This window comes from Gracilinanus agilis, chromosome 2 (assembly GCF_016433145.1).
Source record: "Gracilinanus agilis isolate LMUSP501 chromosome 2, AgileGrace, whole genome shotgun sequence".
In the NCBI taxonomy this organism is placed as follows: domain Eukaryota; kingdom Metazoa; phylum Chordata; class Mammalia; order Didelphimorphia; family Didelphidae; genus Gracilinanus; species Gracilinanus agilis.
Genome location: NC_058131.1, coordinates 476,045,911 through 476,070,701, shown reverse-complemented (window position 1 = coordinate 476,070,701; position 24,791 = coordinate 476,045,911). Strand labels below are relative to the sequence as shown.

The window sequence follows — 24,791 nt, the reverse complement described above, 5'->3', positions numbered from 1 at the left end:
ATAATTTCATGTATCCCAGGAGGAGACAATTTGTATTAACTTCCCTATATTTAACAAGGTTTAAGACTCACCATTCACTAATTTGAGAGTGGAGTTTACCTATCATCAAGGTCATGGAGAAAACTTAGGTTTTCCTGACCAAATTTTTTAAACATATTGCCTTAATACCAAAGAGCAAATGTATTTTGCATTAAGTTTTGGTTTACCACAATTATCCTAACAGGAGAACACGTCTCATTCCTCTGTGTTCAGACACTGTTGTTGTCCCATTGTTACAGTTATGCCTGACTCTCTGTGACCATGGCTATATAAGGTTTTCTTAGCAAAGATGTGGTTTGCCATGTCCTTCTCCAGATCATTTTACAAATGAAGAAACTGAGGCAAACAGGAGCAAGTGACTTGCCTAAGGTCACACAGTTAATATGTGCCTGAGGTCATATTTGAACTCAGATCTTCCTGACTCCAGGTCCATCTACTACACAACTAGCTTCTCTCAGATACTTTGCAAGAATGAATAAAGCATACATGTAGGAGGTACCTATTATTCTGTGCAGTTTTAAACCTGGGTAGCCCTCAGTGGGTGAGGCAAGGCAGTCTCACATTCCCACCTCAACTCCTTTGTAGCTCATACAGTTCTAAGGATTGAGATTTGATTTTTGAATGCTCTAAGACAGTGTAATTATTATGCTATTCAGATAACTTCATGCTGCAAATTAATTTCTAAGAACTTCCATTTAGTCAACATTATAAACTTGACAGAATTTTTCTAAAAGTTTCTCAAATCCTTTTTTTCTCAATAGAATCTTTTCTTTTCAAAACCCCAAATACTTTATTTTCAACCCTCCATCCATACTGTCAAGTGCAACCAGATACCAATTTCCTTTAGCTTTCTACCCATTCTCCTCCAATCCATACCTACTTAGATGTTCTTTCTTTTTATTAATATCCTCCCCAATGGACTGGTTCTCATTTACACTCTGATTCCTTACTTCTCTATACTTTTACTATTTTCTTAAATTCCTCTCATCTTATTTCTCAATCATATGTTAGACTAGAGTGTTAACATCCCTCTGATTTTTTCCTGTGCAGATTTCTTTATATGATGCCAATTCTTATTTCTGGAATTGCATAACCTATTTCAATTAGGTAATTTAGCTACTACTTTACTTAACAATCAAACTCTGTTGCATAACCATCAGTTATACTTATTCTCTAGTCATTGAAATCAACTTCTATTAGAACAAAATAAATCTATTTTCCTCCAGGAAGCAGAGATGTGTACTACCAATGGCACTTAATCTTAATTCTTGCTGAAAACCTCAAAAATCCACTAACATATTTTAGCAAAAATTTACAAAATATCTTTAAACCATCATTTGGAAATTTACAGTAAAGATAATACATTTCTGTTATAAATTTTAGTCTCTGGTTTATACCATAAATTTCTATGAACAAGGAAAAAACATTTTCTTTCTTTCCTTGTCTTTCTTTCTATTACCTTCAAACTGGTAAGGGTTTTGAAGGCAGATGAGAAAAGAATCTTACCATTAATTTACCAATAGTTGGGAGAGCTGTTTTGAGAGTCCAATGCTTCTAAGTGCCCTTTCTGTGCCTGTCTCACAGCAATTCTTTTATGGGTGGAAGTGTTCCCCCTCAAATTCTCCAAGGGAAAAAGACCTTGTGCATACTACAGAACTCCTGAAGTCCCATCAAACCCACCTCACTACCTGCATTGCCCCCTTCTGGAGGCCCACCAAAATGTTTACTTCTTTTTCCGATTATTCCCTACAAAAGCAATTTCTCAAGAATGCCAGGGTCTCTTTTTTTCCCTTTCTATTTGGGCTACTTTCCCCCCTAAGTTTGGTTTTAACATGTGCAAATTGATAATAATTTAAAGTCCCATATTTATCTGGCTGAATTTTTTATCATAGTTATAAATAATAGGTTACTGAGTCCTATCTGTGCCAAATATTTCTTGTCCACCTGGCAGTCTTTTTCCTTTTCCTAGACTTTTAACAATTTGCTTAATGGGGAGGCAGCAGGAGGCTTACTCTGTGCCAACCCTATATTGGTACTAGTATCCCTTTATCTTTTCTTTTCCTGGGAAATCTACTGTTGAAAAAGAGGTACTCACTAACTGTCCTTTTCTGTACCTGCTACTTTTTTTTTTTTTTTTTGCACAAATGAAAAAGAATCTGTTTGCATTCAAAATATATTTCTCCTTATCCTGCCTGCGTTCTGGGGAGTTAAATTCTCTACTTACTTCATAGTTAACTAACTACTGGGTGGAAAATTGCTCCTACCCTACAATCAGGGAAAAGCCTGAGTGGCAGGTGCAGAGATGGTAATAGGCTCATCTTCAGAGATAAGTCATATGCTAAGGGCCCTCAAAAGTTTCCTGACTTATTCACCAGATTCTTAAAATGAAAATTCTGCAATGGGTCTTTGAACTACTTAAAAAGAGGCAAAACTCAGAAGAGAAAGTTAAAAGGAAGTTTACTAATACACCAATGCAGGACATTAATACAACAGGCCAGCCAATGGGCTCCTCAATACTTTTCATAGAGTACAATAAAAGAGTTCTAAGAAAAAGGAGATATTTTACATTTGCCACTAAATTATTATTTTCACTAAGAGTTCTAGTCACCTATCACTGAGCTGTGATTTAGTAACTTGCCAAGCCAAAGATTCAAATATGAACTATTAATTCCTTCTAACTTCAACTCCATCGCACAATCCAAAACAGCTCGTAATATCATAAATTAATCAATATCATTTATTAATCAAGTACTAAGGGCCCAGGCTGGGGAGACAGAAAAACTATAACAATCCCTGCCCTCTATAAGTTTTTGTTATCTTTACATTAATATACTGGCATTATGGGAGAAATAGGCGTTAAAACATGAAAATACAACATACTAGATAAGAATTGTCCATCCAGAAAAAATGCATAATGCAAAATCATTTTGTTCCTATGTGAGTCTTTAATCTTTGAAGTTTCAGTACTAATCAACTGATAAAAGGAGCAGTAAAACTTAGGAATTTAAATGTAAAAGGAGGGTGCCCCTCCTTCAACTAGTTGATATAATCATAAAAGGGGATAAAAAGGTGGCAGTGGGGGGAACTGACAATACATCCCTGGAGACCTTTAACACTTTCAGGCCTTTGAGGTAGCAAGCATCGCTGTGGCATTGGACCCTTCTACCTCTGCAACACAAGAGGGAGATTTACCTTCCTTCCTCTTCCTCACCTACCTTGGCCCCCTAGCCCTATCAGTCATGGCACTGTGTAGAAAAGCTACTGGAGAGAAGTGACATTCCGTTTAGCAAGGAAAAGAGACATACGGGGAGAAATGCTGGGTAGGCAGGGAATGTTTAGTCAGTTCCTAAAAAATGGCTAGAAGCAAAAAGAGAAAAGTAGAATAACAGTACTAGATAGGACAGCATGGGCTCAGGCAGCAGATATGAAACTAAATCTCACTTCTGGCCTGTCAGAATGGAAGTAGGAGACAGAGTTAAAACAATAATTGCTACTGACATGTGGCCTACAAAGGCAATTTAAATGTAACAAGTTAACTCACATTCTCATTGCTTCAGTCTAAACTGCTGGATTCTAAATGATGGCAGCCTATGCCCATATTTTTAAAGAGCTAAAATTATGCAAAACCAGTTGAATAAGGTCCGAGTGCCCACATTTTTTCTTACTTTTTTTATTGTTTTTCCAGGAGCGGATAGGAATACAGAGTCAACCTGTAATTACATTTACATGGGCAGTTTTCAGTGTGAAAACTCCCTCCACAGCAATTCTGAAAGACTTAATGATGGGGAATACTATTCAGTGAAAGAACTGTTGAGTCAGGTGGAGGCAGATCAAAGCTTACTTTCATGTCATTTATGATTTTATTTGGGGGTTTTGGTTTTGTATAAGTGTACTCTTATGACAATGACCAATATGTATCTTTTGCATGATAATACATGTACAGCCCAGATCAAATTGCTTACCATCTCCGAGTGGGTAGAGGGAAGAGAGGAAAAAAGATGGTTTGATCTTATAATTTTGGAAAATCTATGTTAAAAATCATCATTACATGTAATTGGGAAAATAAAATATTTTTGAATTAAAAAAAGAAAAAGAAAATTCTCTCAGACACTGATGTACATTGGTTACATATTTACAATTTAAAGGCTTAGAAATGAAGGTATCTTAGGGCATTGAGAAATTAAGTGACCTGACCACATTCAGAATGCTAATATTTGCCAGAAAATAATTTGAACTCGGGTCTTCCTGACACCAAAGACAAATTATGTCATACAGTTCTCTCTTTTTATTGGTAATAATCAGTGAACCACAGTTTATTTAGTTATGCTTGCTTTCTGGAATAAGTTGAATCAATCACTATTATAACATATATAACATTTATGTGCTATAGCAAATGTAAAGTACCAGAGCAAATAACTGAGCTCTTATAGAAACAGAGATCCCAGGGGCTTAGCATAGTACCTGGTATGTAGCCATTGCTTAATAAATGTTTATTGACTGACTAGATTTGGCAGATAACAGTTCTTGTTTCATTTTTTTCTGAGCCACACTGACTTATAAGTGCAGCCTTTTCAGAGAGTTCAAAAAATTAATTTAGGGGAATAAACATAACTACTGACTTGCTTGGGTCTCTTAACATCAGAGATGTACAACAGAAAGTGAGAAAACATGTGGCTGCCAGAAGAATGGTGGATTCACTGAAAAAAAATGTTGCTCATACTTTGTGAGAGGGTTACATTTTGAGAATAAATCTAGATGAGAAAGAGGAGTGTGCCAGCAGCAAGAGGGTAGGTAAGCCAAATCATTGCTGCTGTCTCTATTCCCATATGTGCTCCAAATGTCTGTTGGGGGCTACTCTATACATTACATGACTGCAAACAAGATACTGCTGAGGAGTCTCACTGAGAGCTAGAATCCCTGCAATCTCTCATAAAGCATATGTGGCAATTTAGGCATTCGAAGTTACCTGATATAACACCCTAAAAATCTTTCCAGAAACCAATATTACAAATCAGAGAAAGAAAATTTTTATGAAAAGAAGTTGTTGATGCTATCATGTATTTCCCCCAAATCACCCTACATTTCTATTCAGATTCAATTAGATATTTTTGTTTGACAATTATTAAAAAAATTTATTTTATCTGTTCTTTATATCACTTTTTATTTCTTCAGTGATATTAAGTTTATACTTTGATATACAATTGAATATATTAGAACAAAAGGGTAAAAAATTTATTATTTAGCTCATCAGAAATTGTGTGCCATAAGTTGTTTATTAGAACACCTGTGAAGCTCTTCATGTTTCATGAGAAATATACATAGTTATCAAGATTGTATGGGCTTTTTTATTTATTTCAAACATAAAACTAAAACTTCAAATTAAGTTCTACTTCAAGAGCTTATTACTGGGTCAATATGTGAGTATTCAAAGAAGTCACTAAAATTATTTTAGATATTGATCTTATAAATACAATTTTAAAAGTCAAAAGCTGAAATTCATAAAATATAAACTAAACTAGGATCCATTTTAGATAAGTACTTTAAATAATCAGCCTTAAAATTGGAAAAGAAGTTTGAAGGTCAACTAATCCAACTCCTTTTTACCCATGAGGAAACCTAGGCCCAGAACATAATTATGAAATAGAGACTCTACAGAAATCAGGCAAGCACCCTTGTTTTATATTAGCCTTCAGAAAGCTCACTGTTTCTTACAAAGCTCCTCATCAATTAAGTTATATCTGAAAGAATATCTTTCCAATCTTTCTGATCTGCAGGAAGAAATAATGTGAAATAAATATGTGTTTTTAAAAAATCTATCTATGTATAATCCCAACATCACTTGAAATTAAAAGCCCAAACAAAATCAACTAGAAAAGTACTCACTATAGAGGTAGATAGGCTCAGTAAATAGAGGCTGGCCTAGAGATGGTTCAAATCTGCCCTCAGATACTTTCTGGCTGTGTAACCTGAGTTAGTCACTTAACTTTAATTGCCTGGCCCTTACCACTCTTTTGCTTTAGAACCAATATTTAGTATCAATGCTAAGACAAAAGATAAGAGTTTTAAAAAAAGAGAAAAAAGTCACTAGCATCAAATACAAAGGAAGAGAATTTATTCACAGGCGAAGAAAAAATGAGAAACTAATTTTCCAAAAGTATATGTCAATAAAATTGACAAATGAAATAACTATTTACAAAAATATACACTCAGCTTAATAGAAAAATGGAATATTTGAATAAAATAATCTCAGAAAAATAAACTACAAAAGTCTCAAATGAATGTATAAGAGAAGGCAAGATGACTGAAGTGAACATTTTTGCCAAATTCTTCTGGAATACCCCTCTAAATAATTTTAAAAATAGGTCAACCTGAATGATGAATGAGATAACCCACAAAAAGTTACATTGGACATTTTTCAGCCTAAGACTGTTTAAGAGAACAGAAAGAGAAGACTAGACACTAGGGTGAATATTGTTTGGGAATAGCAGTGAAGTAGAAATAGCATCAGCTCTGGGCCAGAGGTCAAGCACCCAGGGAACAGTAAGGGGACAGAAAATCTGGTAAGAAATTTTAGAGGACCCCTGTGCCAGGACTGGGTTCAAGATTAGGTGCCATTCAACAGAACCATAACCCATTAATCAGTTCCAGGGTCAGATTTGAAAACAGATGTTGAGTTTATAATATACATAAAAAGAAATGCAAACTATGCATAATATACATTCACAGCTTTATGTACAAAAAAGAGAAAGAGTAGAAGTAGTAGTCTCTGAATATGGCAAACAGTAACAAAAAAACAAAAAAGTTTTTTGACAGGCAATGACTCATCTTTCATGTGGATATCATCCCTGAATCAGAGGTCTACATACTATCAAGTCACTAAGTCAGAATTAGTAATAGAGTAAAAGGTGAGTAAAAAACTGGTATATAACTTTTTAAAAAATCAATCATAAACTATTTTTAAAATTGATAATGAAAATAATTAATGGACAACAGAAATTACATTAACACCAATTATCATTTTTAAACAAGTTTAACTGATATAACAGATTGGCCAAGGAGACTACAAAGTGCACTTGTCAGCAAATATTTGACTGATTTGACCAAAAGCAAAAAAAGATTTAGAATACAAATACATTGGTAAAATCTTAAGAATTACGAATAATAATGGGCAGTTATTATTTCATAAAGGAACCCTGGAGTGCAAAAAAGGTTTTTAAAAAACTAGGTGAGATGGGTAGCTGGGTAGCTCAGTGGAGTGAGAGTCTGGCCTAGAGACAAGAGGTCCTAGGTTCAAACCCGGCCTCAGCCACTTCCCAGCTGTGTGACCCTGGGCAAGTCACTTGACCCCCATTGCCCACCCTTACCAATCTTCCACCTATGAGACAATACACCGAAGTACAAGGGTTTAAAAAAAAAATTAAAGTTAAAAAAAAAAAACTAGGTGAGAGATCTATTGAAGAAAGGAATAAAGGCCTCATGATCGTTTCAATTTATCATTAAGAGAGGAATTATAAATCAGCAATAAGTATGGACTAGATAACCTTTGTGGCCTCTTCCGATTCTAAGATTCTCTAAATAAAAGGAATGAACTTATAAATAAATAAATATATGCATAATAGCCTCACAAAGCTACAGTGCAAGAATATAAAGAAAAGTAGGTATAGCAATTAAAAGAATGTATTCTTTATATTCAAGTCATTCACCAACTCTGAATTTATATTGGTGTAGGGTGTGAGATGTTGATCTAACCCTAATCTCTCCAATATTGTTTTCTAATTTTCCCAGCAATTTTGTCAAATAGTGGATTTTTGTCCCAAAAGTTGCATTCTTTGGATTTATCACACATTGCTTTGCTGATGTCACTTACCCTAAGTCTATTTCACTGATCCTCCCTTCTGTCTCTTAGCCAGTACCATATTGTTTTTATGACCGATGCTTTATAGTATAGTTTAATATCTGGTACTGCTAGGTCATCTTCCTTCATGGTTTTTTTTAATTTATTTCCCTTGACATTCTTGATCTTTTGTTCTTCCAAATGAACTCTGTTATAGTTTTTTCTAATTCTGTAAAAAAGTTTCTTGGTAGTTTGATAAGTATGGCACTAAATAAATAATTTGGGTAGAATGGTCGTTTTTATTATGTTAGATCATCCTACCCATGAGCACTCAATGTTTTTCCAATTGTTTAGATCTAGTTTTAATTGTTTGGAAAGCGTTTTGTAGTTGTGTTCATATAATTCCTGTGTTTGTTTTGGTAGATAGATTCCCAAGTAATTTATATTGTCTAAGGTGATTTTAAATGGTGTTTCTCTTTCTAACTCTTGCTGCTGTAATGTGTTGGAAATATATAGAAATGCTGATGATTTATGTGCACACAGAATAGTATACTTCTCAGATGTCTGGGAAAGGAAAGATTTTAAAACCAAGCAAGAAAAAATTACAAAATGTAAAATAAAATAATTTCAATTACATTAAATTAAAAAGTTTCGTACAAACAAAAACAATGCAACTAAAATCATAAGGGAAACCACAAACTGGGAAAAAATCTTTGTAACAAAAAACTGACAAAGGTCTAATTACTCAAATATACAAGGAGCTAAAATCAATTGTACAAAAAATAAAGTCATTCTCCATTTGATAAATGGGTAAGGGACATTAATAGGCAAATTTCAGATAAAGAAATAAAAACTATCAATAAGTGCATGAGAATGTGTTCTAAATCTCTAATAATTAGAGAAATGCAAATCAAAACAATTCTGAGGTATCACCTCACACCCAGCAGACTGGCTAAAATGACAGCAGAGGAAAGTAATGAATGTTGGAGGGGATGTGGCAAAATTGGGACATTAATGCATTGCTGGTGGAGTTGTGAATTGAGCCAACCATTCTGGATGGCAATTTGGAACTTTCTCAAAGAATGCTAAAAGATTACCTGCCCTTTGATCCAGCCATACCATAGGGAAAAAGACATGTACAAAAATATTTATAGCCAAGCTCTCTGTAGTAGCAAAAAGCTGGAAAATCGAGGGTATGCCTGTCAATTGGGGAATGGCTGAAAAATTTGTGGTATCTGTTGGCGATGGAATACTATTGTGCTCAAAGGAATAATGAACTGAAGGAATTCCATATGAACTGGAATGACCCCCAGGAATTGATGCAGAATGAAAGGAGCAGAAACCAGGAGAACATTGTACAGAGACTGGTACACTGTGGTAAAATCAAATGTAATGGACTTCTGTACTAGCAGCAATGCAATGTCCCAGGACAATTCTGAGGGATTTATGGAAAAGAACGCTATCCACATTCAGAGGAAGAACTACGAGTAGAAACACAGAAGAAAAACAAGTCCTTGAACACATGGGTTGATGCGGACACGATTTGAGATGTAGACTCGAAACAACCACCCTAGAACAATTATCAATAATATGGAAATAGGTCTTGATCAATGACACATGAAGAAACCAGTGGAAATACACATCGGCACACGGGGCTTGGGGTGGAGGGGCAGGGGAAGAAAGAGCAAGAACATGAATCATGTAACCATGGAAAAAAAGTTTCTAAAAAAATAAATAAAAGAACGTATTATTTAAATTGTTAGTTTCTATTTAAGAAAGGGATTTAAATTTACACAAATATATCCTAAATATTGTAAAAACTTCATAGCTAACTTTTAAAAAAAGCAATGAAACACAGAAGAATCCCTCATCGTCCCCACTGTATAGAGCAAAATCATTTTTATTTCAATAATTTGTGCTACTAAATCCTAAAGCACAATTTTTATCTTCCTGCCATTCTAGTGAGGTCATCATTAAAAAAGATCCCTTGAAATATTCAAGCATTTAAATTTTCAGAAACATGTGGCAGGAAACTGAGCTTTTCCCTCCAGTTTCTGGTATGAAACTGCAGTTCTATTAATCCTTTGTCAGTCATCTTTAATACATCATATCATACATATCATCTCATAAGTTTTTTTCCCTCCTCTATTTAAGAACACTAAATCATTCAACTTGGCAGTCTATACCACTGTATATGGTGATGTAAAAATATATTAACAGAAGGACATAGGAAACCAAATTTGAAGATCATGTACTAATTAGGGCATCATTTACTAACTAACTGTATCAGAGGTCAGTCAGTGATTGGGAAACAGAATAGGAGAATGCCATAGACAAAGAACTAGTGATTTGTATTTATAGAACTTGAGTTCAAATCCCAGTTATGGCACTTAATCGCTGAGTGATCTTGGGTAAGTCACTTAACTCTTTAGTCTCAGTTTGGTGATATAAGGGTAGATCTATTATAATTATTTCATAAATTAGAGGTTGCAAAAGGCATATCACTGAGCAGCTAATAAACAAGGAGTATGATGATATGATGAATACAGAAGCATGTAAAGACTTATATGAATTAATACAAAATGAAGTGGAACCAAGAAAAAAATATAATAGTTAAAACCATGTAAATGGAAAGAACCATAAAACAACTGAAAATGAATTCAAATTTACATAGATTAATCTTCGCCTTAAAGAAGAGATATGAGAAGAAACATCTCCCTGAAGAGGTAGGTCAAGGGGGAGTTCACTGACTGAGAAATTTCATATATTTTTAACATATTGATCAGGATTGTTTTGCTGCTTTCCCCCCCTCTAAATTTTTTTTGTTGTTGTTATAAGGAAAGAAAGGAAGAGATATAGGGGAATTTTAAGCAATATAAGAACAAAAGCCACCAAAATTTTATTTTTAAAGAGATGACAGTCATACAGCAAAAGATTCCTAGGAAAAGTTTTGTGACACACCAAATGCCTTTATGAGAGAAAACTAAATAATGCTCTATTTATGTTTATTGAGGTAAAAATCTTAGGATCTAAAATAAATCAAATTCAGATTTCATATTTCACTTAATCTATTACTATAACCACAAAGTGAAATCTTAAAGATCCAGGGCAATATTAAATGAAGATTGATGGCATTGTGCTGAATATGAATAGCCTCTGTAAAAAACTTTGGGATCATTTAAGAAAAATATTATGAAAAGATATGTCATTAGCTTTAAATAAAGCAGTATTACTACTTTACTAAATACATTTGCAACTAAAAGTAACTTTGTTACTTGAAAATGCATGTATGAAAAGTAAAATTCTAACTAAATATTTGAAGATCAAAAGTAGAAACAAAATTTTTATTCTTCCTGTGTCATTTTCAGAAAAGAATAGTGTGTGGGACACCTAGATAGAAGGTCAGGCCTGGAGACAGGAAGTTCTTGGTTCAAATCTGACTCAGGTATTTCCTAGCTGCGTGACCCTGGGCAAGTCACTTGACTCCCACTGCCTCACTCTTACAGCTCTTCTGTCATAAAAATGACATTAAGACAGAAGTAAGGACTGAAAAGAATTGTCATTAATAGGTAGTCAGGAATAAAATACCAACACAATTCATTTAGAAAAATAAAAGATTCAGATTATCAAGCGAAATGATAAAAAGGAAGGACAAAGGAGGAATAACACTTCTAGAACTCAAATTACATTATAAGGCAGTAGTCATCAAAATCATCTAATATTTATTAACGAATAGATAAAGCAATGGAAGAGACAACATAAGAGAAAATCATAAACAAAAGAACTCAATAAGCTAATGCTTAATAAAGAAGAGACCATAAATTACCTAGGGGAAAACTCACTATTAAATAAAAACTACTAGAAAAATTGGAAAATAGTTTGGCAGAAATTAGGCTTAGAACAACATTTATACCACATTCCACAGTGCATTCAAAATGGATATATGACCTTAATATTATCAATCATACTAGTAAAATATTTGAAGAAAAATATATCCTAATTTTTTTCCAGTTATGGATAAGTGATATATTCTTAACCAAACAAGTAGAGCCCATCGCAAAAAATAAGAGAAAACTCTGATTACTTAAAATTGAAAAGCTTCTGAACAGAAAATATTAATGCTTCTTAGTATAAGGGAAATAAATAGGAAAATATTTTTATCAAATTCCTCTAATAAGAGCTGGGTATCCAAGATGTGTACATGTGTCTGTCTGTCTCTCTCTTTCATAGCCATTACCCAACAAATTAATGGTCAAAGGATATGACCAAAAAGTTCTTAAAAACTGCAAACTATCCACAGCCAAATTTTAAAAATGCTCCATATTACTAGTAGTAAGTGAAATGCAAATCAAAAAAAACCTGAGGTTTTACTTTACATCCTGTAAATTGGCAAAAGTGACAAAAAATGACAATTAATGCTGGAAGAATTGTGGAAAGTTAGGCACATGTATACATTGTTAGTAGAGTTCTGAAATGGTACAACCATTTTGGAAAGCAATTAGTAATCATGCAAATAAAGTAATAAGTAGTCATCAAAGTAACAGAAGCCACTGTAAGGAAAAAGTCCCCATATACTTGAAAATATTTATAGCACCATTTTCTGTGATAGCTAAGGACTGGAAACAAAATAAATGCCCATCAATTATTGAATACATAGACAAATTGTGGTACATGAATATAATAGAATTTTAATGTACTTTAAGAAATGATAAGTATAATGGGTACAGAGAAGCATGAAAATATCTGTATGAACTGATACAGATTAAAGTAAACAGTTAAGAAAACCATGTACATAATAACTACAATAATGAAAATGGAAAGATTGACACAACAAAAATCAAAACTAAATGAAATAAAACTATAAAGATCAAGTGGGACTCAAATGAAGAGAGAGAAGAAGACATCCCCAAAATACCCCTTAGTGGAAGAGATTAGTTCATAGGTTACATTGCTTATGTTTTTAGACTTTTTCAATGTATCAATCAGGTATGCAGACTTTTTTTCTTCTCTAAAGAAGGATATATGTCATGAGATGGTTGCCTAGGAAGGGGAAGGGGAGGATACAGGGGATACTATGGTAATATAAGAAATAGAAAATATGAATTAAAACTTGTTAAAAAATAGGTAGCCTGTTGCCCAATAGATGGTTGGTTGGATTTGGAAAGAGGAAGATCTGGATTCAAATTTTAAAACTGACTATTATTAGCTGTTTGACCATGATCAAAAATCCCTTAACTTCTTTGAGGCTCAGTTTCCTCATTTGTAAAATGACCATTTCTCATTCCTTACTTCTCTTGATTTCTCTGCAGCCTGACACTATTATCACTCTCTCCTCCTTCCCTCTAGGTGGTTGAGTCACTACTCTCTCCTAGTCCTTTTTCTACATATCTCAGTCTCCTTTGCTAGATATCTCCATCTAAAATCATATCTACTAATTGTAGGTGTCCTTCTGGGTTCTGTTCTAGGCCCTCATCCATTTCTTCTCCCTCCCTCATTTCTACTTCGTTATTACTTGCCTCCTGGCTGTTCAACAAACAAGACATTCCATTTCATAGTTTCTGGCATTTTCTTTGGCCGTTCCCCAAACCTGGAATGTTCTCCATCTTCTGATCTGACTCCTGGTTTCTTTTAAATCCCAGTGAAAATCTCATCTATTATAGGAAATCTTCCCCAATCCCTCTCAATTCCATTGCCTTCCCTCTGTTAGTTATTTCCTATTTATCATATATGAACATATATATTTCCTATTTATCATATATATGATAAATCATATATATGATAAATAGGAAATATATATGTAGTTACACACACATATATATATGTATATATATATATATATATAGTTTGCTTTTCATATACTTGTAAAGTAGTATGTAACATACAAAGAACAACATAAGCTCCTTGAGGTGACAGGGGCTTTAAAAAATATTTTTGCTCTTGGCTCTACAAAGTGGAACAGAGAAGCATCCAGTAGAATGTTAGCTCTAGAATCTAAAGACACGAGTTCAAATCCTGTTTTCCTACTTCCTGTATGACTTAGACAAATCATTAAAACTTTCCAAGCCCTCATTTCCACATTTGTAACATGAGACAGGCAGGATAAGGGTAACTTCCAGCTCTAAATCTTAAGGTCCTAAGTGATAAAATCATTATAGGTACAAAGAAAAGTATTTGGTATTACAATACAATTATAATTATTTCAGAGCATAACACTGAGAACTAGAACAAATCCTAGAAAGATTAATTAACACTCACTTGGAAACAAACTACCTCAGGCTATGTCTCTTTCCCACAAGAAACAGAATTAACTGTTAAGCATTCAAAAGAACAAATTAGGCATTATTCTACAAGATATTTATGCATTTGATGATACGAGAAAGTATAAAATGTTAATATTAGAAAAAAAATTTTAAATGTTCCATTACTGTGAACATGTTAAAGGGAAAAGTGTGGAATGAGAGTGGAGACAAATTAGGAAAAAAGCAGGAGTTATATTTTTCTTCTTCATAATTAACACAAATCCTGTTAAAAGTACACCTACATATGGATCTGAAATGAAGCTACATGAAAAGTGAATTTCAGTTCATCGTTACCCATTATCTGCTGCATTAAAACTTCCATGTCACCAAGGTTACATAAGGCCTGCATACCAAGTTCATGATGCAAACTGCTACCGCCTACAGCAGATGCATTGTCATGTGATGCTTCTAAGTGGCCACTCCCATTTCTCACCAGCAAGGAGGCACTAGCACTGAGCACTGCAGCCTGGGAAGGGGGACGGGACTGCACTTTGACCTGGGCTGTGGACTGCTGGCCTTGTTGACCATCTTGAAGGCTAGGAGAAAACATGGATTGGGGAGACATTATAGGGAAGAATAAGAGAAAACAATAGCCAGAAATGAAGCAACACAGAAAATGGATTTCAAAAGGGCAAATTTATCATTAAGCATAGCATAAGAGAAAAGCCTTGGTAAAATGTGCAAGTTTTATTGCTGAAATAAATGTAAACCAGTATCTCTACTATAGCTTGGAGTATAGTCACAGCTTCAAAAATCTTTTTGCTTCTTCACTTATGCTTTTCTGTATGTGGTTCATGGTATCTATCATAGTGTTTTGCAAATAACAGGCACCCAGTATATATTTCTTAAATTAAGGAGTTTGGTTTCATTAACTGTGGAGTTTTTATGTTCTATAGTATATTCTAAATAGATACTTTAAGAATGAACACAGAAAAGGACAAGAATTAAGAGTCCTTTCAAAGTCCGCTGGACAAAAACTGATACTTTTGAGGATAGACCATTTCAGGGAGGCACAACCAGTTTCTACAACAAGAATTAACTTTTTTCTGTATCATGGAATCCTTCAGAATTATAGTGAAACCTATGAACCACTTCTTAGAAGAATTTTTTTTAAATAAATAAAGTACATAGGATTACAAAGAAAATCAAAGGTTGGTGAAACAAAAGATCTGATTTTTTTCCCCACATAAGTTCATGGACCCCTATTCCTGAAACACACACACACACACACACACACACACACACACACACACACACACACACACACACANTATTCCTGAAACACACACACACACACACACACACACACACACACACACACACACACAGTCATTAAAAGGTACCAAGTATTCAAACTTATAAACCCAAGTTGCTCTAAAATGATACAATTCTCATGGAACCAAACGGGAAAAAAGTGTTTAGACTGAAAGGAACAGGTGAATATCAGAAAACCTAAAGAAGTACAAATAAAATATAAACTGGGATGGTGGCAAAAAAATTTGGGATAAGAGATATTATCTGTAAGGCTCTCATCAATCTGATTCAATTGACTGTATGCTGTAGGCCTAACATATTCATATTAAGGGTAAATTTGAAAAGCATAATAATTTATCATCTTTGATTACTTTTTTCATTTTGAAAACGTTTATTTCTTTTCCCCAGTCCACAGTATAAACTAACATATAATTCTTTACTTCAGAAGAACTTAAAAGAAAGCAAAGTTGTAAGATAATTATAACCAAATGAATTTTAGCTTTTGAATAGTAACAGCAGCAAAATTTTTGATTTTCAAATTACTCTAGATGAAGAAAATACATTATTCTAAAATAGTTAAAGACTGGCTATGGCATGAACCTAGACGTGTTATACTTCCCACATGCCACAGGGCTCTTGAAGATCTGTTCTATAAGGAAGCATATACTACAGCCCTTTCACCAAATAGTATGGCCACTGATATACAAACTGATATATGAGAAGTTACTTGCCACCCCTCATGATTGTAAATGCAGCCATGCAATAAAAAATGAGTGGCAGCCTTTATTATGGGATTAGACTCAGTAGTTACTGACAAAGATGGATGTTTAACAGCTGTCCATTGCTGTCAAGCACCACAGGGAACACATTCTACATGGCCACCCTCAGGCTTGAAGATTGTCATTGAAAAGCATGCAGGCAAGGAGCTGACAAATTTCCACAAAGCCAGGCTTACCACTGTAGGCACTGAGGTTTAAAACCCAGCCTTCAACATTAAGTTCCAAAAGCTCATCATCACAAGGCAGAGCATCTTCTCTCCCAGAGAGATCCAGGCAGCCCTGAGGAGAACCAAACCCTTCACCATAAATAAGGTCCTGATTCTCCTATTAGATTGTAACCTCCTTGAGAGAAAAGTCTTTAGAATATCAGTCTTTATATTCTTGGTTCATAGTACAATATATTTAGCAAGGTAGGAAATTAATGAATGCATGCTGAATCGAATCATTTTCTATATATTGTACATTACACTTTTGCATTCTGCTAAATTTAAATTTATGACAGGAAACATTAAATAATGTGAGTATGTGAATTACTGGGTCCAGTAACAGGCTGCACATGTGTTATCCCAGAATCAGCATAGCTGAGTTCAGAGAAGATAGATCACAAGTTGGCGGCAAGGTAATGATTTTTCCAATAGAGTAAAAAAACTTAAAATACAAAATTTATAAAGGAGATTGAGAACTCAATTGGTAACAGTGTCCATACCAACAATATCACAGATCTTTAAAAGGTGTGGATAGCCATTTTTCCAAAAGATGTAAGAAGAAATGAGACTTTATATAGCCTCATCAATTTATTCTATTGTTTTGATTAAAGTATCTTAAATACATAATATTTTTTATTTGACATGTAGATGTTTTGATGGTTTTGGAAAAAAGATGTTCTATAGTTAAGAGAGTTAGAAATGTGAAATTGAAACAATTGCATAAATAAAAGATTGGGCAGAATATACCTGATATAGTTCTCAATCCAAGTTACTGCAACAAACACATTCTGGAACATCATCTGTTTTTCAGCTCCCTTCTTTTAGAATCATCGGAAAAATCACAAAATTATCAGGATTTCTTTAAACATGCAAAATTAAGCATAGCATGCATATAGAGCAATGCATCAAAAAGGGCAAATTTGCCCCACAAAATCTGAATTGCCAATCAAGACAAGCATGTCTTAACCACTGAACATATGAGAAGTCACTGAAAAAAACAACTTTCCTAATCATTGTATTTTATTACTAAAAATACACCACAGTTTAAATAAAAATAAATTTAAAAATATTTCTTGGCACATAACACCCATAAAATATTTTCTAAAACAAATTAATCTGCTATCCTTCCTCAAAAATTATCTAAACTAACCCAAGGCATTTTACTAAAACAAAATGTATTCAAAAGTAAAAAAATTTGAGGGAAAACAACATTTAATTGCTTATATGGCCTGACTTTTCAGAACAAAAATTATGGACAAAACAAACCAAATAATTCCATCCACTAAAAAGCCATAAAGGAAAAGTCTTTATTTAGGTACCAAAGTCATTGTTTAAAATGGAAATATTTAAGATGCTACCTAATATATATTTAAAGTACCTGGAAATATAAATGCCACATATTTAAGATTACCCCCAAATCTCAGAGATTCATAATGTCACATATCCATATAGGATCATAATTATAAAGGAGGAGGATATTTCAGTATCAGAGGATAATAAGACTTATAACTAGAAGAGACCTTGGAGCAAATATACTTTATCTTATTTTACAGATGAAGAAACTGAGGCACAGAGGTTAAGTGACTTGCTCTAATGTCATATAAATGGTTAAGCAGTGTGTGTATTCAAACCTAGGTTCTTTTACTATATAAATCTCACATTCTTTTCTACTGTACCACGTGTCAATGAAAAGTGATATAAATCCTACATTTTACTATAACTTAGAAGCAAAAAAAACATTATCCCTAAATCTACATGGTTAGTAGAATATTTAAAACTTCTATTTTAAGCAATTCACAAATCAAATTTTAAGCCACTCAGTGCCATCAATTCTTGTTTTCAAAATGTTTCAAGAAAGAAAAAAATGTTATGAAAAATTTTCACAGAAAGACATTGGCAAATATTTCTATAGACTACTTTGGGCTCACTATTACATGAGTACTAACTAATTAAATTGTACTAATGATCAATTCAGCAATATCTAATGTTATTCAATATCCTCTAAAATGAGAGAAAAAGAATCCTGGCAAAAAAATGACAAAGAAAGGAGATTAAATTTAAACATCATCAACTTCCAGCATCCTCAGTGACATTTAGAGCTACAGAAACACTAGAAAATCATAGTTCTTAATCTTTTTCTCTTTTAAATGAACATATTTATTTGTATACTTACAACTTAATACATACTGCCAAGTATGGTCATTTCTTTTTTTAAACCCCTTACCTTTCATCTTGGAGTCAATATTGTGTATTGGCTCCAAGGCAGAAGAGTGGTAAGGGCTAGGCAATGGGGGTTAAGTGACTTGCCCAGGGTCACACAGCTGGGAAGTATCTGAGGCCAGATTTGAATCTAGGACCTCCCATCTCTAGGCCTGACTCTCAATCCACTGAGCTACCAGCTGCCCCCAAGTATGGTCATTTTTAAAAGACCTGCCTCTCCAGTCAGATGTAGGAATCATGTTTTATGTTTTGTTTCTATCACTCATGTTGCTGAGAAATATGTCTTCTGCATATCAGGTACTCAAAAAAATTAAGTCTTAAGTCTACATGAAAGATTCCTGATATTGCTGAACCATTACTATAATCTTGCTGCATCCTTATCACATTCTAATTTGTGTTATGTTTATTTGGGCATCTGCCTCTCACCCCAACTCCCAATGCAATGTGAACTTACTGAGATTAGAGACTGTTATTTTTAAATTATCTTACCCCCCCCACTGCTTAATATTGTGCCTTGCACATAGTACCTATTTAATACATTTGTGTTAAATTTAATTATAGAGTTTTATATGCATCAAGTCCTAAAAACAGGCATGTAATAACTGAAGTTTTTCATACCTATGATAAAAATATTTGTAATTAAATAGGAGAACTGATTTTTGTCAAGGCAACCATGCAAACAGTTCAAGTCTACAGGTCCAGTACAAACAGAAACTAGATATAGATAGATTCTTTTTAAGTTAAGCAAAACTTAAAATATCATGTTCAAAACTACTACCATATTTCCTAAGAATATCATCCTTGATTTTTACTATCTCTTTAGTTAACAAGTACAATGAAAAAGAATGGGGTCGAAATTTTAGCTGGTTTAGTAAAAATTGAATACCTAAAGGACCCTTCTCCAAGCCTGTCTTGATGAAAGGTCCCACCAGGAATATAGAAAGATAGTATAATATAACGTAATCTTAATACGCATTACATATTATTTACCAATTATCTTGCTAAAATAATTGACTTAGGACATTTATTTCTAGAGGTAAGAGTTTCTAAATTATAGAACAATCTCAACACTTACAATTTGAAACAACTTACTTTAAACTACCTAAAGCTGAAAATTACTTATTAGAGCATAACATGTTATTAATTCATATTATCAATTCTTTCAGCTTCTTTGAAAAAATTCTTTAAATTTTACATGGCTGTGCTCACAGGTGGAATTTTTATTCAGAAGCTAAATTTGAAAAATAGTGTTTAAATATATTTTTCAGTTTCCTTTCCTATTACTAAAGATTTAGTCTTCAATAATATGCTATGCCTTCAAAATTCCATACAAGCAAACTAAACTTTCCTGCAAGAAGTCCAAGTTTTCAGAAAACAGTTTTTGTCTTGAAATTATATTCTAACCTGCCATCAAGATTTTCTGATGCAAACTGGAATTTAGCATAATATGAGTGAGTTTAAAAAAACAAGAACATTTAGCCTATGTTATGAACCTTACAGCACAGCTGAAAAGGATGGTAAGACCTATTATAACACTTGTATTAACTAGTTGAAAAAAAAATTCTTGTCTTATACATCTAATCGAAGGAAGAAGGGAATCTGTATTTTTTACATATAAATCCCATATACTGCACTTTCCTTGCAATAGTAAGATTATATATGAAAACACGCAAATGTAGGCTAAAATAGATTATATGTGCTCTGCTGAGGAATTCATGTAGGGCTCAGCATTAAGATATAATTTACTATATAGTTTATGTTAACTACTATAAGTTTATTAGCGAATGAACATCTATGAGGTCCACTTATAACAAATCATAGAGAGGTCCAGGAAGGGAAAAAATAAATAAGAAAAAATAACTAAGATTTTTTAAGTGGCATCTTGTTGAGTGAACGGGGAAGAAGTTGTCTAGAAGTAGTGGTTATGGCAATGGGAAAGGTGGTAAGAATTAAAAAAAGGAAAAGATAGGTAAAACGTCAAGCTATTTTTGAATGTGGAAGTACTACCTAAAAAAGTTACCAGCAAAAAAAGAGTCTTTTTTAAAAAATTTATGAAACAAAGGCAGAATAAGGCAGGAGAAGAAAAGTATAATAGCACAAAAAGGAATGATGAAGGGCACACATAAACACACACACACACACACACACACACACACACACACACACGCAAAAAGATGCCTAAACTTTTCCCCCTTAACTAAAGAGCTTATTTTATTAGTGGCTTTTTCTTCATTAATTACTCATTTAAGTGGAGCTTCAACCCGTGTATATTCAACATTGTAACTTCACTCAAGGATCTATGAGATGGAGCTGTGGGGGAAGAAATGCTTCATTAAAATGCTAGTGAAATTAAATTTGCAAATTTAAGAAAAAACTGTTAAGATACAGCCAAGTGAAAATAAAACTGAATTAAAAAAAAAAAAAGATTTATCCTTAAAGGAACAACAGTTTTAATAATGGTGGAAAGACTACATCTTCCACCATCTATGCTATTTCCATGATAGTTTAACTAAAATAATTTTCCTTTAGGTTTCAAATGAAAACATTTTGAGATTTCTTACAGAAAATGGTTTCAGATACCAAAGAAGATAAGAGATAATACTAAAATCTATTCTGGAGATGACTTTTTTAAAAAATCCTTACCTTTGGTCTTAGAATATGAAGTATTTTTTCCAAAGAAGAAGAGAGGTAAGGAATAGTCATTTGGGGTAAGTGATTTGCCCAGAGTCACACAGCTAAGAAGCGTCTGTAGTCAGATTTAAATCCAGGACCTCCCATCTCCAGGCCTGGCTCTACATTGACTGAGATACCTAGATGCCCCTTAAGGATATCCTTCTAGAAATATATGGTGCCCAAGTCTTTAAATAGTCTTTCATTTATAGTTTTAATAACTAATTTCTAGTTAATTCAGAACACAGACTAATAAAACTAAGTGCAAAAAAAAAACCCCTAAAATACTTACTGGGTATTATTTTGGAGAGTTAACAGGGAACACTTCTCACCTGGGAAATCAGTGCATGTTCCTGTACTTTATAATACTGGAAATTCAAATACTTTTTCTTCAATGTGTGTTAAGTACTGAAAATTAGACAGATTTATATGTGCATATGTTTCTCAAGCTACCATTACTTATACATTAATTGTTTGGTACCAATATTTTACAAGATTCGAAGATCAAATCAGATAAAGCCAATCTGAGAATAAAATAGTGAAGTAAATTTTCATAAAACTGTCTAAGAGTGTTAGGATGATTCTTTATCTGGCATACTTGTTTAGGAGCTTAACTTGCCAAATGCTTAAATTCTTTATGTTAATCATAACCAAGGACATCAACTCCTAATTATTCCCATATTTCTTCCCAGGAAATCATAGAGAGATGCCAAAACACTAATGCTTCTATTACCATAGAACTTTAAGGCTAAGAAGGGATCTGAAAGGTTATCTAGTCCAACTCATTCATTCTTCATATAAGAAAAAAAATTAGGTGTAGAGAGTTTAAAAAGAAGTCAAAGAACTTTTAAGTAGCAGTTGGGATAGTGCTCAGATCTCCCAATCATCATTTAAGTACTCTTTTTATCACACCATGCTAAGCCAGTAAGTAAAATACTAATATAACAAAACAGATCTAAAGAATGTTTTTTTTATACTAATGTGACTACTCTTTTATTTTTTCTGCAAATAAAAACTGGCTTTTCTGGATATTCTGAAAAATGGTGCAACATACACATGCGCATTTCAACAAGCCCATCATCACATGCAAGGAAAGCCCAAAAGAGCATATGGGATAGGAGAAAGGAAAAATAGAAGTTATTCAAATGCTTTCTTGGAAATAGGAGTGAGGGAGGGAGAGAAAGAGGAGAAGGTAAAAAAGACTGCTACACGCATGCTGAATATGGTGGAACTTTTAATACTGTACCTGAGGGGTGATCCGATGAGCAATGTAGGAGGGGTGGGGTTACTCCCTGCATTGTGCCTGCGCCGTACTGCCTGACGCCTAAATGTGCTGCGTTCACGGCGAAATGTAATCATCTCCTCGCTGTCCTGTGCTGCTGCATCAAGACAGACTCAGGTCAAATAGGAACCCAGTCAGGGGTGTAAACACGCAGCTTAAAGTCTGTCTTTCCCTTGCCACCCCACTATCCCAAGAAATGTGGCCTTGTCAACTAAATAAATTTGCTTTCAGAAATTTTCATTCTAAGTTGAACTCTATAAAACATCCATATCTAGGGTGATTACTTTCTTTAAAAAGAAATGTCAACTTCACCAAACTATTCAAAGCCCAAAATCTGCTCAGCTTTCCACTTTTGGATTTCAAATACCTTTTTAAGACCTTCAAATTGCTTAAAAACTCTCTTGAAGGTCTTTGGACTTTATTTCCATGCCACTCTAGTTTCTGTAGAAGGCTTCAGCAAAACATATAATGACTTTACCCATTTTCTAAAGAGACAGAACAGCATACTTTCTGATAGGAAGATGATAAAAACTCTTATAGCTGTATTTTATTTTCCCTATCTAGAAGAGAAGTAAGTTAAGTTTTAAAATTCTAGTTTTCTCCTATGCTGAGTCAACAATTTTGGCAGCATCAAATACAGCTGTTAAATTGCCCAGTTGACTTATTGAAATCTCATTTTAAGAATGTAAGAATAAATTTGAATTGTGGGTTTTCCTCCTACCAACTCAGTTTGATGAATAACTATGCCTCCGAACTAATATCAGTATTACGCCCTCTTCCTTGGCAGGACATTAATATCAGCAAAGTGAAAGGTTAAATAGCTTGCTTCAAAAGCAATAAGGTGCAAACTAAATTCAGATGTACAGAAATGAGTAATACTAATTAAAATAGCAATATCTATGTATAACATCAATATACTATACTAGTCTTTTTCTCAAGCAAAAACTGAATTCAATTTAAATACTAAAAAAACTTATAAAATATATTTAGTGGGCTGATACAGGTTAGGAAAGTTTGGAACTACTATTACAATTAGGGAGTATTTCTGAGTTTGCTGTTCTTTTAATAAGTGGAAAAATACAAAATAAAGCTATATCCTATCTTGTTGTTTTTACCTAATTAAGTTCCTTTGATTTTAAATAAAAAGAATAAGACAACAGAAGCTAGAATAGAAACTGAGCTGCATATACATATGTACAAACATATGTGCATATAAACTTCTACATATACAAACATATACATATACTGTATATATATGCTACCTTTCTAGTTGGAAATTACTACTGCTAAGGGAGTAGGATATGGTTGATATATGCTGTATGGATGCGGCAATTACATGGTGCAGTGGATATTGACAGAGTTCTCAGTCTAGATTCAGGAAGACTCATCTTCATGAGTTAAAATCTGACCTCAGACATTTGCTGGTGGGATGATTCTGGGCAAGTCATTTAACCCTATATACCTCAGTTTCCTCATCTGAAAATTGAACTGAAGAAGAAAATGGCAAACCTCTTATTACTTTTGTAAAAAAAAACTCAACAGGGTCAGGGAGAGTTGGGAAATGGCTAAACAACAAATGTTCTCAACTCTATTCTTTATAAAAAAATATCTACATTGGGAAAGCTTGCCATTAAAAAAAAAAAAAGCTGACTATGAACCACACCCATTTCTAGGCCCTATTCTCCTTCCTCTTTTCTGTGACAAGGAAAAAGGAGGGGAAAATTAATCAGTCAAATCAAAGGAAAAATAAAGGATATCTAACAGTTGAAATCTATCCACAGAGGTGAAGAGGGGGTACATTCTAGTGAGATGGGAGATGAAATTATATTTGTAAGGGAAACCAAAATAGGCCAGTTATCTGGCTTTTAAAGTATTTAAAGAAGAATAGAATAGCTTATAATAAGTGTGGAAAGGTCAGCCAGTTAGACCATGACAAAGTTTTGAATGCAAAACTAAGGAGTTTTTTTATTTGATCCAAAAAACAACAGGGCGTCACTGGAACTTCTTAAACAGGGAAATGATATGGTCCAGGTGAGAGGTCCCGAATGCCAGAATTAGGATAGCAGGTGCTAAAAAGTAGAGGAAAAAGTGGCAGATGTGAGAGATGTTGTAAAGATAGAATTGACAAAACTTGGCAACTAGATCAGGAGGTGAAGAATAAAACATAAAAAATTACTCTAAAACTGTAAATCTGGGTGACTAGAAGGG

The 24,791-nt window shown here is 33.6% G+C and overlaps 1 protein-coding gene across 2 annotated transcripts in view; it reads right to left on the bottom strand.

The window, feature by feature from the left end:
- The window catches only part of PCNX1 (pecanex 1), a 220,483-nt gene that overhangs the window by 111,132 nt on the left and 84,560 nt on the right, over positions 1-24,791 (bottom strand). The window contains exons 7-8 of one of the 2 annotated variants that reach the window (XM_044664916.1): positions 22,548-22,680; positions 14,524-14,708 (exon numbers count right to left, since the gene is read on the bottom strand). The exons of the other annotated variant lie outside the window; for it this stretch is intronic. Coding sequence (XP_044520851.1) covers positions 14,524-14,708; positions 22,548-22,680 — 318 coding nt within the window. The remainder of the gene's footprint in view (positions 1-14,523; positions 14,709-22,547; positions 22,681-24,791) is intronic. 2 annotated transcript variants of the gene reach the window in all.